The 20751-nt window shown below is 39.0% G+C and overlaps 1 protein-coding gene across 1 annotated transcript in view; it reads right to left on the bottom strand.

Moving 5' to 3' along the window:
• Nucleotides 1–1278, bottom strand: part of LOC126473945 (HEAT repeat-containing protein 3) — a 289729-nt gene extending 288451 nt beyond the window's left edge. The window contains exon 1 of the mRNA XM_050101306.1: nt 988–1278. Within this exon, the coding sequence (XP_049957263.1) occupies nt 988–1146 (159 nt within the window). The 5' untranslated portion in view covers nt 1147–1278. The remainder of the gene's footprint in view (nt 1–987) is intronic.
• Nucleotides 1279–20751: the final 19473 nt, after the last annotated feature.

Consider the following 20751-nt stretch of genomic DNA (forward strand, 5'->3'; position numbering starts at 1 on the left):
ATGACAGACAGCAAGTGCAAAGAGGTGACAGTTGAAACGTGCATATTTATGTTAGCAAATATAGGTCTGAAAGCAGTGAGAAGTCTAATGTGAGCTCTGCGTGATAAGACTTAACACAAAGATAACACTGTAATCTGCTTCACATCTATGATACGAGCTGGAGGTTAGCATTAATTTTAATGTCATATCACTCCCGCAATTATTTCAGGGCATTTATGTCTGAACATGGTTGCAAATAAATATCACACTTCACATGCAGAAAGGTTAGTACTTCAATATAAGAGAATTTCTTGCCATATACCCCTTCTACAACTGAAGTTGTTACACATATAAATGCAGAATGGATCTAAATATTTATTTACGGATTTACTGTACCTCCACTTAACAATGTACATTAAATGAAAATATGCTATCAATATCTCCAGTTTTTGATTTCGAAAATTAGTCCGTTTCTATTTTTAAGAGTCAGTGCACCTATCTGCAGGATAATACTGAAGCCACTGTAAATTTTTTTTCAAAAGGGTGCCGTTACTGGCTTTGTGTGCCATGAATTTTATATTGTCACACAGAAAAATGTTAAATGAAAAAATTGTAGCAGTCATATGCAAATTTATGAAGAACTTGTAACAATGTATAAAATACAATTTCAAATATATCTGTACTACATGCTTTAGTAATAGGTCGACGTTAATTTTTTCCCCAAGTTCGAGGTTTATCGTGAACATAAAAAAAATTGGGCCACGATGCAGAAATTTAGGAATATATTTCGCTCTGAAACTTAAAACGGAAAAAATTCGGTCCTTGAAGAAAGAAATCGACGGTAAGAAAGACGGCATTACGCAAAACAAAACAGTCGCCTCCTTCCTTCGGTGCAGTCGTTGAACAGCCATCCACCTGGCAATGTCAGTTGCATCAGATTCCCCACCTAAAAATTAATTTTAAAAATATGTCGGATACATATGACAATGATAACCTAGAAACACATACCTGTTCAATAACGGCTTTAATAGCATTTTTTCCTCTGTATACATTAGCCAAGCTCTTAGCACTGAGTTCGGCTTCTTCATTTTGTATGTCTTTCACGCTTGGCAGACCTGTAGGGTTCTTATTCTTCCGTTTACGTTTGTTTTGTTTCACTTTTCCCATTGGGGTAAATATGAAGACAAAGATAATAAATCTAAACTTCAATCACTAATTATATTTCCAATGTTTCTTTAAACCGCTTGCACCCTCACTTGTGCCACAGAAACACACAGTAGAAAGCATGGATCAGAGATATAATAGACACGGACAAACACAGCGCAGGGACGCCAAAGTGCTTGACAAATGCCTAACAGGTGTTTTCCAGTGTATCTCTATCCGTGGACGGTATAGGATTTCAAACTTTCGGAAAAAATTAAATTAGCCATTTCAAAATCGGCAAAAGGCTCATTCGACAACCCGAAGTCATACCTTCAGACAAAACAAGAAGTGAATATTAAAACAACAGATCACATATTAAGCTAAAACTATTTTAAAGCAAGACCTTCTACAAGAATAGTCTGTTACAAGTTTGCACAATTACGCAAGATATATTAAAACGAAATGATTGTCAAATTTAGTGTATTTGAGAACACTAAGTGACCTTTTTGGAACAATCCATCAAATATGCCACATGAAAAGGAAAAGATCTATGGATATGACTTATACACCACACAGAATGCCGATTACTTCCACAAATCCCAATAGCCTTGCGTAACACACAGACAATTGTCAGTAGCTCAGAAGCACCAATACCAGTCCTGAGAAAAGTGACAGATATCACCTCACTTCGAATAAGTAATTCATCACTCAGGAAAAGTAAATGCTAAGGGATGAAATTTAATATCCCAACAACATTTAAATTATGTTTGATGCTCATTCGTTTTTGGTAACTAATACATTCTTCTGTATGTCCCATAAAACAGATCACTTTCTTTTTACTGCAGCTATATTTGACACAATTATGAAAGTATATATATATATATATATATATATATATATATATATATATATATATATATATATGGTGTTATACCTCCCCCCCATGAACCATGGACCTTGCCGTTGGTGGGGAGGCTTGCGTGCCTCAGCAATACAGATAGCCGTACCGTAGGTGCAACCACAACGGAGGGGTATCTGTTGAGAGGCCAGACAAACGTGTGGTTCCTGAAGAGGGGCAGCAGCCTTTTCAGTAGTTGCAAGGGCAACAGTCTGGATGATTGACTGATCTGGCCTTGTAACAATAACCAAAACGGCCTTGCTGTACTGGTACTGCGAACGGCTGAAAGCAAGGGGAAACTACAGCCGTAATTTTTCCCGAGGGCATGCAGCTTTACTGTATGATTACATGATGATGGCGTCCTCTTGGGTAAAATATTCCGGAGGTAAAATAGTCCCCCATTCGGATCTCCGGGCGGGGACTACTCAAGAGGATGTCGTTATCAGCAGAAAGAAAACTGGCGTTCTACGGATCGGAGCGTGGAATGTCAGATCCCTTAATCGGGCAGGTAGGTTAGAAAATTTAAAAAGGGAAATGGATAGGTTGAAGTTAGATATAGTGGGAATTAGTGAAGTTCGGTGGCAGGAGGAACAAGACTTCTGGTCAGGTGACTACAGGGTTATAAACACAAAATCAAATAGGGGTAATGCAGGAGTAGGTTTAATAATGAATAGGAAAATAGGAATGCGGGTAAGCTACTACAAACAGCATAGTGAACGCATTATTGTGGCCAAGATAGATACGAAGCCCACACCTACTACAGTAGTACAAATTTATATGCCAACTAGCTCTGCAGATGACGAAGAAATTGAAGAAATGTATGATGAAATAAAAGAAATTATTCAGATTGTGAAGGGAGACGAAAATTTAATAGTCATGGGTGACTGGAATTCGAGTGTAGGAAAAGGGAGAGAAGGAAACATAGTAGGTGAATATGGATTGGGGGACAGAAATGAAAGAGGAAGCCGCCTGGTAGAATTTTGCACAGAGCACAACATAATCATAGCTAACACTTGGTTTAAGAATCATGAAAGAAGGTTGTATACATGGAAGATCCCTGGAGATACTAAAAGGTATCAGATAGATTATATAATGGTAAGACAGAGATTTAGGAACCAGGTTTTAAATTGTAAGACATTTCCAGGGGCAGATGTGGACTCGGACCACAATCTATTGGTTATGACCTGTAGATTAAAACTGAAGAAACTGCAAAAAGGTGGGAATTTAAGGAGATGGGACCTGGATAAACTAAAAGAACCAGAGGTTGTACAGAGATTCAGGGTGAGCATAAGGGAGCAATTGACAGGAATGGGGGAAATAAATACAGTAGAAGAGGAATGGGTAGCTTTGAGGGATGAAGTAGTGAAGGCAGCAGAGGATCAAGTAGGTAAAAAGACGAGGGCTAGTAGAAATCCTTGTGTAACAGAAGAAATATTGAATTTAATTGATGAAAGGAGAAAATATAAAAATGCAGTAAGTGAAACAGGCAAAAAGGAATACAAACGTCTCAAAAATGAGATCGACAGGAAGTGCAAAATGGCTAAGCAGGGATGGCTAGAGGACAAATGTAAGGATGTAGAGGCCTATCTCACTAGGAGTAAGATAGATACCGCCTACAGGAAAATTAAAGAGACCTTTGGAGATAAGAGAACGACTTGTATGAATATCAAGAGCTCAGATGGAAACCCAGTTCTAAGCAAAGAAGGGAAAGCAGAAAGGTGGAAGGAGTATATAGAGGGTCTATACAAGGGCGATGTACTTGAGGACAATATTATGGAAATGGAAGAGGATGTAGATGAAGATGAAATGGGAGATATGATACTGCGTGAAGAGTTTGACAGAGCACTGAAAGACCTGAGTCGAAACAAGGCCCCCGGAGTAGACAATATTCCATTGGAACTACTGACGGCCGTGGGAGAGCCAGTCCTGACAAAACTCTACCATCTGGTGAGCAAGATGTATGAAACAGGCGAAATACCCTCAGACTTCAAGAAGAATATAATAATTCCAATCCCAAAGAAAGCAGGTGTTGACAGATGTGAAAATTACCGAACTATCAGCTTAATAAGTCACAGCTGCAAAATACTAACGCGAATTCTTTACAGACGAATGGAAAAACTAGTAGAAGCCAACCTCGGGGAAGATCAGTTTGGATTCCGTAGAAACACTGGAACACGTGAGGCAATACTGACCTTACGACTTATCTTAGAAGAAAGATTAAGAAAAGGCAAACCTACGTTTCTAGCATTTGTAGACTTAGAGAAAGCTTTTGACAATGTTAACTGGAATACTCTCTTTCAAATTCTGAAGGTGGCAGGGGTAAAATACAGGGAGCGAAAGGCTATTTACAATTTGTACAGAAACCAGATGGCAGTTATAAGAGTTGAGGGACATGAAAGGGAAGCAGTGGTTGGGAAGGGAGTAAGACAGGGTTGTAGCCTCTCCCCGATGTTGTTCAATCTGTATATTGAGCAAGCAGTAAAGGAAACAAAAGAAAAATTCGGAGTAGGTATTAAAATTCATGGAGAAGAAATAAAAACTTTGAGGTTCGCCGATGACATTGTAATTCTGTCAGAGACAGCAAAGGACTTGGAAGAGCAGTTGAATGGAATGGACAGTGTCTTGAAAGGAGGCTATAAGATGAACATCAACAAAAGCAAAACAAGGATAATGGAATGTAGTCTAATTAAGTCGGGTGATGCTGAGGGAATTAGATTAGGAAATGAGGCACTTAAAGTAGTAAAGGAGTTTTGCTATTTGGGGAGCAAAATAACTGATGATGGTCGAAGTAGAGAGGATATAAAATGTAGGCTGGCAATGGCAAGGAAAGCGTTTCTGAAGAAGAGAAATTTGTTAACATCCAGTATTGATTTAAGTGTCAGGAAGTCATTTCTGAAAGTATTTGTATGGAGTGTAGCCATGTATGGAAGTGAAACATGGACGATAAATAGTTTGGACAAGAAGAGAATAGAAGCTTTCGAAATGTGGTGCTACAGAAGAATGCTGAAGATTAGATGGGTAGATCACATAACTAATGAGGAAGTATTGAATAGGATTGGGGAGAAGAGAAGTTTGTGGCACAACTTGACCAGAAGAAGGGATCGGTTGGTAGGACATGTTCTGAGGCATCAAGGGATCACCAATTTAGTATTGGAGGGCAGCGTGGAGGGTAAAAATCGTAGAGGGAGACCAAGAGATGAATACACTAAGCAGATTCAGAAGGATGTAGGTTGCAGTAGGTACTGGGAGATGAAAAAGCTTGCACAGGATAGAGTAGCATGGAGAGCTGCATCAAACCAGTCTCAGGACTGAAGACCCCCAACAACAACAACAATGGTGTTATAAAAAGGTACGGCCAATCTTTCAGGAAACATTCCTCACACACAAATAAAGAAAAGATGTTATGTGGACATGTGTCCGGAAACGCTTAATTTCCATGTTAGAGCTCATTTTAGTTTCGTCAGTATGTACTGTACTTCCTCGATTCACCGCCAGTTGGCCCAATCGAAGGAAGGTAATGTTGACTTCGGTGCTTGTGTTGACGTGCGACTCATAGCATCAAGCACATCAGTACGTAGCATCAACAGGTTAGTGTTCATCACGAACGTGGTTTTGCAGTCGTTTACAAATGCGGAGTTGGCAGATGCCCATTTGATGTATGGATTAGCACGGGGCAATAGCCGTGGCGCGGTACGTTAGTATCGAGACAGATTTCCAGAACGAAGGTGTCCCGACAGGAAGACGTTCGAAGCAATTGATCGGCGTCTTAGGGAGCACGGAACATTCCAGCCTATGACTCCCGACTGGGGAAGACCTAAAACGACGAGGACACCTGCAATGGACGAGGCAATTCTTCGTGCAGTTGACGATAACCCTAATGTCAGCGTCAGAGAAGTTGCTGCTGTACAAGATAACGTTGACCACGTCACTGTATGGAGAGTGCTACGGGAGAACCAGTTGTTTCCGTATCATGTACAGCGTGTGCAGGCACTATCAGCAGCTGATTGGCCTCCACGGGTACACTTCTGCGAATGGTTCATCCAACAATGTGTCAATTCTCATTTCAGTGCAAATGCCCTCTTTACGGATGAGGCTTCATTCCAACATGATCAAATTGTAAATTTTCACAATCAACATGTGTGGGCTGACGAGAATCCGTACGCAATTGTGCAATCACGTCATCAACACAGATTTTATGTGAACGTTTGTGCAGGCATTGTTGGTGATGTCTCGATTGGGCCCCATGTTCTTCCACCTACGCTCAATGGAGCACATTATCATGATTTCATACGGGATACTCTACCTGTGCTGCTAGAACATGTGCCTTTACAAGTACGACACAACATGTGGTTCATGCACGATGGAGCTCCTGTACATTTCAGTCGAAGTGTTCGTACGCTTCTCAACAACAGATTCGGTGACTGATGGATTGGTAGAGGTGGACCAATTCCATGGCCTCCACGCTCTCCTGACCTCAACCCTCTTGACTTTCATTTATGGGGGCATTTGAATGCTCTTGTCTACGCAACCCCGGTACCAAATGTAGAGAGTCTTCGTGCTCGTATTGTGGACGGCTGTGATACAATACGCCATTCTCCAGGGCTGCATCAGCGCATCAGGGATTCCATGCGACGGAGGGTGGATGCATGTATCCTCGCTAACTGAAGACATTTTGAACATTTCCTGTAACAAAGTGTTTGAAGTCGCGCTGGTACGTTCTGTTGCTGTGTGTTTCCATTCCATGATTAATGTGATTTGAAGAGAAGTAATAAAATGAGCTCTAACATGGAAATTAAGCGTTTCCGGACACATGTCCACATAACATATTTTCTTTCTTTGTGTGTGAGGAATGTTTCCTGAAAGTTTGGCCGTATCTTTTTGTAACACCCTGTATATATATATATATATATATATATATATATAAAAATGGCTTTAAATTATATGTATATATAAGACTGTGATTATGAAATAAATATCAGAGTTAATATTACAGTTGTTAACACGCATCTTTTAAGGTCTTTCTTTTTTTGCTTTGCATGGCCAGGCTTTTCCTTGGCACTACTCAGAACTGATATCTAGTGCAAGAATACTTCTCTGGTTCCTGAATTATCCGCTAGACAAAAGCTTTGACGAGCTAATATGTCGCAATAGCCCATGTTCGAAACTCAATGTACTATGATTAGAAAAATGCGAACATTAAAGGTAGAACAGTTCCCTCAACGATTATAACAACATCAATGACATTTCTGAAACTATAAGGCAGATACAGAACAGTTCAGTAGGCTGAAGGAAAAACTGGGTGTTAAGAAATCTACATCTATGTCTACACTATGTGAACTACTATGAAGTGCATTGTACAGGGTACATTCTCAGAATAATTTCTGTCTATCTTCAAGAGTCTGCCACTTCAGTACTTTCAACATCTCAGTGACACTCTCCCAAAGATCAAACACAGTTGAGATCATTCACACTCCCCTTCTTTGTATATGTTTAATATCCTGTGCTAGTCATATTTGGCAAAGGTCTAACATACTTAAAATATTCTATAATTGGTCACACAAGCGTTTTGTAAGAAGTCTACTGTGTAGACTGAATGCATTTCCGTTGCATTCTACCAATAAACCGATGTCTGCTATCTGTTTTACCCACGACTGAGCCTTTTTGGTCGTTCCACTTCATGTTCCTGTTAAGTGTTACACCCATCTCTTTGTATGAGTTTACAGATTCCAGTTGTGGCTTACTAATATCCTCTTCATAAGATACTATGTTTTTTCGATGTGCGAAGTGCACAGTTTTACATTTTTGAACATTTAAAACAAGTTACCAATATTGCACTACTTTGAAATCTTATCAAGACCTGACTGAATATTTGTACAGCTTTGTTCAAACTGTTCTTCGCTGTAGACTATTGCATCATATGTGAAAAGTCGGAGGCTACTATTCATGTGGTCTGTAAAATCGTCATAAATAAGCACCTCTCTGGGGTACACCTCAAGTTACTTCTGCATTTTTCGATGAATCTTCATCCAAGACGACATTCAGTGTCCTCCCTACTAAGAAATCCGCCACCCAGTCACATATTTCGTCTGATACCCCATCCACTGCCCAGTCACATATTTCGTCTGATACCCCATATAATCATACTTTTGATAGCAATTGTAGGTGTGGTACTGAGTCGAATACTTTTCAGAAATCTAGAAATACTGCATCTGACTGACTGCCTTCATCTATGGCTTTCAGGATATCATGTGAGAAAAGAGTGTGTTGGGTTCAAATGGTTCAAATGGCTCTGAGCACTATGGGACTCAACATCTTAGGTCATAAGTCCCCTAGAACTTAGAACTACTTAAACCTAACTAACCTAAGGACATCACACACACCCATGCCCGAGGCAGGATTCGAACCTGCGACCGTAGCAGTCCCGTGGTTCCGGACTGCAGCGCCAGAACCGCTAGACCACCGCGGCCGGCTAGTGTGTTGGGTTTCATGTGATCTATGTTTTTGAAAAACATACTGGCTGGCATGGAGGAGGTCGTTCTGTAAAAGGCAGAAACACAGTACCAGTAATTACGTTCATTCATCAAAGGGAAATGTCTGGTTCAGTTGACAGTCATTGAGTCCTCAACCTCTTGTAAGTAGATGGAGTTAATGCAGAAAAGGACAATCATAAATAGGGGAAATTGTCTCCAAAATTAAATTGCATGATATATTTACAAAACTACTAGAGATTTATGTAGTCCTTAAAAAGATGTATCTTCATTTAACATTGTCCTAGAAAATGCAAAAAAGCAATAAAATGAAATTCAAGGACAAAAGGATATGAAAGTGGTATATGTAACATATCCACATCCCTTGATATTCATTATACTTATTTATTCATTTGCTTTTTCTGGTATTAGTTTGGCCATCATGCCTTCACTTATATTTCCTCTGACATCATCAGAGAGTTAACATCATACTGTGTATAATACATGAATATAAGCAATAATAATAGTTGTAGTAATGAATATAGATATTACACTGTAATGTCATTAATATCATAGCAAAGGGCACTAACACAAGACCGTGCAGTGGCTCTCAACACAGAGAGAGCTTGTTCAAATTCTAGTGGTGGAAGAATTTTCATGACCAGTATTTTGCCAGTAGGGGAAATAGATCACCAGACTTTGCACTGTCCTGGATTAAATTCCATATTGTCTCATGAAGTGAGGGCATGTGACACTATCAGTAGTGATCAGTCCATCAGTTAAGGATGTTAACTTTGACAGTGTCCTTGGTGCTATTTGGAAGGAGTAAGCTATGTGCCAGTACAAGGCACCACCCTCTCCCTTCTCTCATTACCATACAACACAAAAACACCACTCTATGCACATGTTCATGTCATCTGCACTTAACATATACATACTTAAGAACACTTTTCACACATCACATAGAAAGATGTTATGGGGTGCGGAGGAAGAAACATCTTTCTAATTATGCAGTTAAAATGAGACCCACCAGCCCCTGCCCCTCCCCCCTTGATATCCCCATGACTAAAAATGGACTACTACTCGTCTTCTTTATGTAGTGTCATGTTAAGTCTCCATAACATCATATTAAGTAATTTTCTTGTAACATAACATTCCTAATGTATGGTAGTAATGGCTCACTAAAAGAAGGGCATCAGAGGAGTAGAGAGAGAAATGAAATCTGGAAAAGAGGTTCATGCTACAGGAGGAGCGAGAAAGCATACGAGATGGAACGAAAAGCCCAACACAGATAGAGATATATGGATGGAGAAAGCTGAGACAGTGTCGATAATGTGACAAAAATACTGGTTCCCTGTTGAACAGAAATATAACAGCTGGAACAAGTCAAGACGAAAGCAACATCAATGGTAACAAGGAACAGTTTATCACATTTAGAATTTCACATGGTTTTGGATGAGACACAGGTTACTGGATAGTTTGTTTCAGACTCACGTAGCTGAAATGTTATAGGTGATGTAGAAAGATTAGCATCACAAAATGGTTCAAATGGCTCTGAGCACTATGGGACTTAGCTGCTGAGGTCATCAATCCCCTAGAAACATTATTTTGCTTCCAAAGTTGCAGAATTCCTGTACATCATTTAGTCATGGCCTCCAGTTTTCATGTGAAGTACATCTTCAATCTCATTTCCGCTATTTGTCATTATTTTCATCTTGCTTTGGTACGTTTCAGTTAATAATCTGTGTTCATCAAGCTATTTATTCCATTCACAAATCCTGAAATTCTCCCTCCTGTTGTCATCAGCGAATTGTTTCATTGATAACCTTTCATTCTGAATTTTAATTGCACTCCTGAACCTTACTTTTGTAGAGTCCTTCCCTGGAACAGGATCAGGGTGATAGATAACATACCGTTTTACGTGTTAGCATTGTCTTTGTTACATGAATAACCACAATACAAAAATCACATCCATACAGCAGACAGCCTTAGAACAAACGTAACCACACACTCACACGTCCAAAGATCACCTGCGTGACACCACAGTCGATAGTCAGCAAGGTTGATATGTAAAGACATCCCCACAGGGCCCTAGTAGTGCGGCGTATGGTGGGTAGGGGGGGATGGGGAGCAAGATAATAACTGTGATTCAATGATGCTGAAGCAGTATGACATTCACGCGACAGGAAAGGTATGGTGAGGTCCTTGTTTTTGCAGATATCAGTCGAAACAGTGTTTGTGCAAGCTCGAAACATCCCAATGTGGGAGCGGTTCCAATATCATCACATAGAGGTGATAGTCCTGAGAATGCACTGGAGGTCGCCAAGTCCAGTTGTAGTGGGACTGGTTGTAAAAATCAGTGACCTCCTTACTTCTCCAGATCTCGGTCCGTCTCGTGTCAACACCAGCAGACACAATGGCACGAAAAAGGCTGAAGATGGTCTGAGAAAAGGGGCAAACGAATAAAAATCTGAAAACGTGATCGAGGCTGCTTTTAAGCATTTCATACCGATCGCTACTTTGCTCCACTTACAGAATGCTTTAGAAAATTTTGGACTGTTTTTAGGCGCTGGTTGCTGAAGTGGAGCCCACAGGGTCAGCATGCTGGGTGGAAGCATTGGAGTCCCCAGAAGAGGAGATGGGCAGACGCATCATCCTGGGAACAATGATAATGAGGCAGCTGTCTGATGATAGCCATGATGTAACAGTACTAAGTGCACACAATTCCTCAGGTTATAGGACGTGCAACGTGATGGGCAATGAAGTCATCCTCGGCATGCCATTCACAATGTTGTCCCTCAATGACCAGAAAATTGTGCAATAATTTGATGTTCAGGTCGTTGGGCCGAAAGTTTTGGACACCGAGCCATACTTCAAGATCATTGGGAACATCAGTGTGTTCTGCAACGCCACGAAGCCGAGTGGCAGCAAGTGGGGCAGACAGGCACAAAGGAAGTGGTGCATTGCTGCTGGTCAATGGGTCATTGTGTAGGGTCCATGTGGGCTTGAGATAGTTTATCATCACTGTCGTAGGTTTGCCCTTGAGTAATATCTCGAAACAGTGACATTCACGGGGTATAACAGACGAATGTTCCAAATCTGTTCAAAGCACAGGGGAGAGCATGGTAGCAATGTCTGAAGACCGTGCAGCTGGCTGCACTAGCACTGGTTGAACAATTTCACACGTGACATGGAAAAGATGTCAGACAGAGTGAATGATCAGAAATTTGAGTAGTATGGTTGTTGTGGCTCAGTATATGCCAGGTTTTCAAGTCACACAATACACCATTTGCAGTATGGTTTTTTTGGCATTATTATTCGTTATTGGAGCACTGCACTGATGAGTGTCACTTTCACATTTGATGAATGGAGGTTGCTGAAAAGTAGATTGCGAAGCACTCTACTTTGCGAGACTGAAATCATTGTCTTGTCTTTAGAGTTGTGGCACATAATGATTGCACAGTGGCTGCATTGTGGATGCATAGTATACGAATTGCCATAAAAATAGATCAGTATGCAGTCGGGGGTCAGCAATGTAGTCTTACCCGGGGGTAGGATCAGCGTGACATCTGACATGTCCCGTTGTGAGAATAGCACTCTCTTTATTATATGAACAATCGCAGTACAAAAACAACGTCCATACAAGAGAGAGCAATAGAACGAACTTACCACCACTCACAGTTCCAAAGATCGCGTGCATGATACTACAGTCAATAGTCAGCGAGATTAATATGTTGTGGTGTCCCCATACCTTTATTTCCATAGTTGCTTCTACGAAATATAGACTGAATAATTAGAGCACTTGTACCATTTTACGTTTTGTACATTTTTTCTAAGCTGACAAATGCTATGAAGATGTCTTAATTTTCTTTAACTTTTACCTACATTATCAAGAGTACAGTCAGAACTGCCTCTCTTGTGCCTTTACCTTTCCCAAAGCCAAACCGATCGTCACTGTAATACTGAACAAAGATTATCTCACTAATGCCTGGTATGGTACAAGCGATATTCTTATATACAGCTCGATTTGTCAGCATTTAACTGGTAATTACAAAAATCTAACGGTGATGGAATACCATTGATGTACTTAGAGAAAATCTCCAAGAGCTGAGCTCTGGACGGCTTCTGATAGCGCTTTTTCATGCTGACATCTCCAGCCCACAGATAAATTATTGATATATATTTTTCAAGTACTTGTCGAACCACTGCATTGTACTGCTTCAGAAATTAAATTGTTCTATTTTCGTAAATGATACTCGTATATCGAAATAAACAGTCCTGAAAGCCACACTGAAGCCAGACTGTGTTATACAGTGTTCAAATAGTTGCTTCACGTCTCTGCTTAGTATATTCTATCGTCAGATCTATGGATTTTTTCGGAAGCCTGATTAATATTTATTGTGTATGTTATAAGTTCTGTGCTACACTGTCAGCTTTTCATGGACAATATAATCCAAGGACTTTAAGAGCTGCAGGTAATGTGCTGATTGGACTGGAGTCACATGGTTCATTTTGGCTTGTGAGTCTTGGATATAGATCTAATTAAGCTTTGTTGTCTTGTCTCTGATAATAATTTATCGCACTCTGAGAACTAACTGATGTTAAGAAAAAGGCGCTTAATTTGTCTGCAGACACTTGAGAAACAGCATTAGATATTGTCTTTCCTGCACCAAAGGTGCAAAGCTTTATCCTCAGTGCTGTATACAATAGAAGACAAGAAGCTTCAGGACTCTTAGAAAAACTGCATGAGGTTTTTGAAATCACTTTCTCCTATATAAACCACAGTATATAGAACAGACATGACAAGGAAAAACTCTGAAAACAAGAATTAGGAGAATGAACAAATTTAAGTAGCCCAGTGAATGAATAACTTCAATAGGTCTTCAAAAAGACATAAATTAATTAAGAGCAAGAAACTGGGCTATAGTGCCTCCATAAAGGGGGAATATAATGGACTTGCATTCAAAAAATTGATTTTTCAAAAACATTGTTTTCTTAACCTACAACATTTAACTTACATTGTGTGCGAAAATTATCATGATAGCAGCATTAAAAATGCCTATAAAATATTAACTGTGTAACTCTGGACTGGCAGCAACTTCCACCTTTTCCGACATTTGGGAAACTGTTTGCTTCAGCGGAATTTTAGTGAGTAGAAAGGCTACTTTCTCTTAATATATTTGGCTGACATCTATTTCTTTGGCTGACTGAAGTATATTTGATTGAGACGTTTCATGCATATGGTTTGTTTTTGTTTTAATACTAACCCTTATTGATATGTGGAAAGTCGAATTAGCGGACTTTTACGTGGAGGTGAAGATATATGCATAATCGGTGGTGGAAAACTGTATTTAGAAAACGTAGGTTTCGTGAAAATCAATTTAACAAGTGAAAACAAGAAGCTGCTTGAAATGAAGACCATGACCTCTCGGCTTCAATATCGAAAACTGGGATAGGAGTATTGCGCAGGTGCCTGAATAATGGGTATATGAATGTCACTGGATTCAGGTTTATTGATGTAGAGCTGCTCTACCAGACTATAAATCTTTCGTGTTCATGTGTAAAAAATACAGAATGTGTGACTGTTGTTGAGGAAGGAAGAGTGGGGATAGCTAGTGATTTTAAATTAATTTGTAATTCATGTTGCTATGAATATTCATGTCCTTCCTCCAAAAAAACTGACACTGGTATCTATGAAAGCAATTTTAGGTTTGCATATTCTCTGAGACGCCTAGGATATGGTAGGGAAGGAAGAAGCATGCTCTAAAAATTATAGTGGCTCAAGTGGGGGCATGGAGGCCTCTGGAGTTATGAGGATTTTTTCCAGATCTGAGGACCAGTATGGTGTTAAATACACTAAATACGTTGGTGATGGCGACTTCTCTTTGTTCAAAGCTGTAACAGATAAAAAAACTGCATAATACTACAATAGAATAGTTGGAATGTGTAGGCCACATCCAGAAGAGGTTTGGTGGTAAGCTTCATCACTTGCCAAAGGAGAAGAGACGTGAAGTGTTTGAGCATGGAAAACCACTAGGAGGAAAAGGCAGGCTTACTCTGAGAGAAACTGATACTCTTCATTTATTTTATGGGGGAGCTATCGCGAAAAACACAAACAATTTAGAGGCAATGAGGTGTACTGTATGGTCATTTTTTTTCTTCAAACTATCTCCTGACAAAACACAAATGCATAATTTGTGTCTAAAAATGGTTGGTGTAAGTACAAGAAATGAGATGTATTCACATAAACACTCATTGGGGTCTGTTGGAGTAAAATCGGTATAGTGGGGTAAAACAAGTATAAACAATTTTTTAAACATTTCCTTTATTATTAATAATATGTACCTGAAAACTCATATGTGTACATCATCATTTTATATGATATTGTACAAACGTTATATTGGCAACACTTACAAGTTGAGAGGAATTTTTTGCTTATTTTTTACAATTGGTAGAGCAAACAAAACAACTACTTCAAATCCTTGTTTGTAGTTAACTTGTAATAAATGAAGATTAAAATTCAGGTATGTGCACATTATGTATGTCTATTTTAAGTTTACATTGGTTAAAAGATTCAATTTTTGATGGCTTTTATGTTATTTATGGTTTAAAAACATGGGCACAATGGGTATAGTGTATGTTTAGCCAAAAAGTAACCTCATTGTTTGTTTCAGATAACGCCCTGTACATATGTAAAGATATGATGAAGATGAAATAGAACATGCTATGGATGAAGTTAGAAATGGGAGATCGGGTTATGCTGCAGCAAAAGAACACAAAATACCTTGTGAAGCATTGAGATGTTTGTGTGAAAATCCTCCTAAAGCTCAACGCACTGGGAAAACAACAGTGATGTCAAAAGAAGACAACAAGTATATAGCAAAAGCTCTAGTGTTTACAGCGAAGTGTGGGTATTTATTAGACAGGAAAGATTTTCAATTTATGACGCATAGTTACATAAATTCAATGAGTAGGAAGAGACCATTCAAGGATGATATGCCAAGCTACGATTTTATAGCAGGTTTCGAAAAAAGATGACAAGGAGGACTCTCAAGGCGAAAACCTGAACTATTGACAAGAGCAAGAGCTGATCGACTGTATAATTTTGTAGTAGACGAGATTTTTAAATTATATGAGAAAATTCTAAAGAACAACAATTTAGCAAATCACCCAGAAAGAATATTCAACCGTGATGAAACTGGTCTGGGCATGGTTCCTAGCAATGGTAAGGTACTCGCCCCTAAAAGTGCAACGGTAACCTATTCGATATCCGGGGGTGCTGGAAGACTTCAGTATAGTGTTCTATTTGTAGGTAGTGCACCTGGTGAACACTATCCCCCTTCTGTTGTCTTTAAAGGACTAGGAGATTTGCAGAACACACGGGTACAAGGAGGACCAAAAGGTGTCTATATGGTGTTACTGAGTCAGGCTGAATACAGGACCACATTTTTGAGAAACGGCTCATTGCTTCTGCCAACCAGGTAAAAAAGTTTGGAAAACTAGTTCTCGTACTCTTTGATAGCCATGGCAGTCATCTTGGTTATAATATAACCCATATAAGAGAAAATGAAATCATTATTTTATGTTTTCCACCAAATACCTTTCATGCACTTCAGCTTTGGATGTCAGTGTATTTTTCCCAGTGAAAAGTGGATGGAGAGATATTTTAAAGACATGGTACCATGAGTTATGTCACAAAAAGCTAGTTTTCCAAGCCTTTTGAACAAACTTGTCACAAGCCCATTTAAATTGAGCACATCACAGGTGGTTTTAAAGGCTCTGGTATCTTTCTTGTAGATAAATCTATTCTGCAACAAAGGATTGTTTCATTCGAACCAGCTAGTCCTATAACTAGTGAAGTATAGCCCCAGATGAATGTCATCGAGCCTAAACCTACAAAGCCCCTTGAAGACTCTAGCCAATCAAGTAATAAGTAAACAGATGGCCCAGAAGTGAAACATAGCATTTCACAACATATACTAACTGTACCCGGCCCATCAAGTGAATTTTCAAATGTCTTTAAATTAGGTCCAACAACAACTTCTGGAGTAGGCCTAGGTGAAATTATTCCTTCACCACTGAAGAACCCAAGACAAGCTATTTTGGATACAGTATCACCAAAACAATCTTCAAATGTTAAAACTGCATTGACGATTTCTAGGGGAAGAGAAGAAGAGTTCAAGGAAGTTGCTGCAAAGTTATGACCACAGAAAAAATGATCAAAGAGTAAAAGAAGAAGAAGAGAAAAGAAAGAAACCCAATGGGTCCATTAAGCCTACAGCTTAAATTAAAAAAGTAAAAAAAAAATTCAAACAAGACATGACTGATCCTGTTGAAATGGAGAAAAGAACTTCTAAAGCTGTCAAGAAACTGTTTGAACAAACAGTAAGTGAAGCAGAAGATGATGGGCCTAGCCTATCCAGATTAGTCAATGAGCTAAAAGTAGTGTCATGGGTATGTAGCATTAGCAGAGTGACAGTGGTCAAATAGCACCTTCATAATAAAGAACATTATTCTATTACATTTGTGGTGAATTGCAAAGGAGAAGGTGAATGTTACCTTTTAGCAGACAAAGATGACATTGAATGGGTTGATGTCGGTAAAATTACTGACATATTTCCTGTTCCTGACTACAATGGAAGCTTTTCCAAATTTGTGTCAATTACATATGTGAGAATGACTTTGATCAGAAACCAGCTAAAGTTTTTATTTACATAATTCACAGTATAATATACTTTAATAATTTTAAATAGTATGTCCTAATGTATTTTTATGTCTTATTATACCTACTTTACACATATAGTGGGGTAAACGGGTATAGCTTTGTTAAAGGTAAGTTTTACTATTGAAAAGAGATACTATACCCTCTTTCCCCACCCACAAGGTTAAATAGGTATAAAATAAAATGGTAGCCAACCAGTTACTAAAGGGCTAATTAACCAGTAACACACACTATGCTATTCTGAAAGGTCACAGTGATAAGGGGAAGCATTAAGAGAGAGAGAGAGAGAGAGAGAGAGAGAGAGAGAGAGAGAGAGAGAGAGAGAGGGAGAGAGAGACAGAGACCAAAGAGATTTTATAGGATTTTACTACAAGATGTCAAAGTTAAAAATTAAAAACAGATCAGCAGACCCTACCGGAACCCGTTATGAATGCAGTTGAGCTCACATTCAGGTCTCTTGTAAACACTGATTTACTGAGGAAGTGTCTTCATGGGAAGACAGAGCATGCAAATAAAAGCCTCAGTAATTTAAATTGGACTAGATGCTCAAAAAGGACATTCCATAGACTTGAGGTACTCAAAACAGGTGTCCATGATGCAGTTTTATGTTATAATGACGGAAATAACGACAGAATTAAAGATGAAGATCCAGGGGTATCTGCAACAATGAATTTTATATAATCGAGGAGAGCAGTGTCAAGAAAGCTGACAGATCTCTATCTTACCTACAAATATGGGCCAAACATATTCGAAAGGCAAAAAAGACACCCTGGAGGACGAGGAGTATCAGTATGGAGCATTTTAAAACTGAGGTAAGCTTATTATATGTAGAAGTATGAGAAGAAAATCTTTGAACTCCATTATCTTAGTTTTACATTTTTTGCGTTATTATAAGCCTCTTCTCCAAAACTATGTGCTGTAATGCTACGAAATTTTCTGGAGCTATTCGAAACACCTTGCTGTAGCATTGGAACTAAAAAATATGAGATCCTGCGATCACATTCTGACTTTTGTAGGATTGTGTTTAGAAAAAAAACATTTAAATTTGGATGTGCAGAATTCAAAACTCTGCTAATAACACAATTTGTACCATAAATTAATGATTGTAGTTCAGTGGTCTTATGAACTTTATAGAAAACTACAATAACATTTTCAAATTCATTGCACAATTAGAATTTGAGTTACAGCTTTTATAAAAAAGATAATAAAAATTCGAATTTTGGACAAAATTTTAGTCATTCATCTTTCATTATATTTTCACACTGAAATACAGCTCTTTTTCTTTGCAAATGCATAATTTTGTATCTGTACATTAATAACTATGGCTATAAAGATTTTTATAAATATGTGTTTACATTTTCAGTTACATCCCCCACCCCCATCCCACATTATTACAGAACATATGCAGCCAAGAAGGGAATATTTTATGAATTAAAGATAAGACAGAAGATGAGGTTGAAGGATGCTGTTGTTTATAATAACCAATACTGAACGAGGAATCGGAAATTAAGGAACTAGAGACGGTAGAAAGAAAATCCTAAGGAAGCTGTCAGGATAGTTTAAAAAATTTTGGTAATGGAAAGTGAGTGCAGTCCAGACCTATGTCCCATGTGCCTAAAAATTTGTTTTGTCTTCAACAATTACAAAAGAAAGCTGAAAGAAGCTAAAGTTAATAAAGTCAACTAATGCAATGGAATGATCAAAATAATAATTCAGTATCATGTAGCATAGGTATCAACTGGCTGAGAGATATACAACAAACCTGACTCCACAAGGTAGTGTGACAGATTCATTACTGGCTGAGAGATACTCAACAAACCTGACTTCACAAGGTAATGTGACAGATTCATTACTAAGCAGTGTAGGCACTGTGGAGAATAAATTTCAATAGGAACATTACTTTCATTGCATATGACGAAATTAAAGTGTTTCTTTTCAAATTAAAGCGACAGTTTCTGCATCACATTCAGCTGAATATTGTCTTTTACCTATTTCCTGTTTAGTGAATTTCTGCACACTGTCATTTGTAAGAAATAAGTGATTCTTACAATTACAATTAAAAGATCAACCACCACAGCACTCATCATGTCATCAGTGTAGCGCAGATTAATCATATGATTATTTATTGAATATTAGTTATTTACATATTGTTCAGTTTGAATTGTTTTATATGTTAATATCTTCAGTGGTCATAAATGTAGATAGGCTCCAGTACTTCTGATAATGAAACTTCCTGGCAGATTAAAACTGTGTGCCCCACCGAGACTCGAACTCGGGACCTTTGTTTGGAAGGTAGGAGACGAGATACTGGCAGAAGTAAAGCTGTGAGTACCGGGCGTGAGTCGTGCTTCGGTAGCTCAGATGATAGAGCGCTTGCCCGCTAAAGGCAAAGGTCCCGAGTTCGAGTCTCGGTCGGGCACACAGTTTTAATCTGCCAGGAAGTTTCATATCAGCCCACACTCCGCTGCAGAGTGAAATTCTCATTCTGGAAACATCCCCCAGGCTGTGGCTAAGCCATGTCTCCACAATATCCTTTCTTTCAGGAGTGCTAGTTCTGCAAGGTTCGCAGGAGAGCTTCTGTAAAGTTTGGAAGGTAGGAGATGAGGTACTGGCAGAAGTAAAGCTGTGAGTACCGGGCGTGAGTCGTGCTTTGGTAGCTCAGTTGGTAGAGCACTTGCCCGCGAAAGGCAAAGGTCCCGAGTTCGAGTCTCGGTCGGGCACACAGTTTTAATCTGCCAGGAAGTTTCATATCAGCGCACACTCTGCTGCAGAGTGAAAATCTCATTCTGGAAACATCCCCCAGGCTGTGGCTAAGCCATGTCTCCGCAATATCCTTTCTTTCAGGAGTGCTAGTTCTGCAAGGTTCGCAGGAGAGCTTCTGCAAAGTTTGGAAGGTAGGAGACGAGATACTGGCAGAAGTAAAGCTGTGAGTACCGGGCGTGAGTCGTGCTTCGGTAGCTCAGATGGTAGAGCACTTGCCCGCGAAAGGCAAAGGTCCCGAGTTCGAATCTCGGTCGGGCACACAGTTTTAATCTGCCAGGAAGTTTCATATCAGCGCACATTCCGCTGCAGAGTGAAAATCTCATTCTGGAAACTTCTGATAATCTGTTTCATTTGTTGCATTAGTGTTCCTCTATCAGTCATCTCAAAATTTTGAAGTAATTATTACCAGCTCAGTTAGTACTCTCCCCATCTCCCTGTTCACATACTAATTAATTACATCATGTGTGGTAGCTTTCTTGCACTATTGTTTTGTGCATTATATAAGAATAATTACTGGGCAGCTGCTGCATGCATGAGGTACCGTTTGACAGTACAGTAGTCAAATAAAGATTATTCCTAATTTGTAAGGACTAATGAACAGTGAAATGAGACAGTAGCATCATATGTGGCGACTGTGGGTGACAATACATTAATTCTGTATTGTTGTCCCAAAACAACCAAAAATTTGTTGTATATTTTGGTTGCCAAAATGAAAAGCATTTTTCAAGATGGACGTTTGGCAACTAAAAGCAGAAAGGCAATGAAGATTATTAGATGAT

The sequence above is a fragment of the Schistocerca serialis genome, chromosome 4 (genome assembly GCF_023864345.2).
Source record: "Schistocerca serialis cubense isolate TAMUIC-IGC-003099 chromosome 4, iqSchSeri2.2, whole genome shotgun sequence".
Classification (NCBI taxonomy): Eukaryota; Metazoa; Arthropoda; class Insecta; order Orthoptera; family Acrididae; genus Schistocerca; species Schistocerca serialis.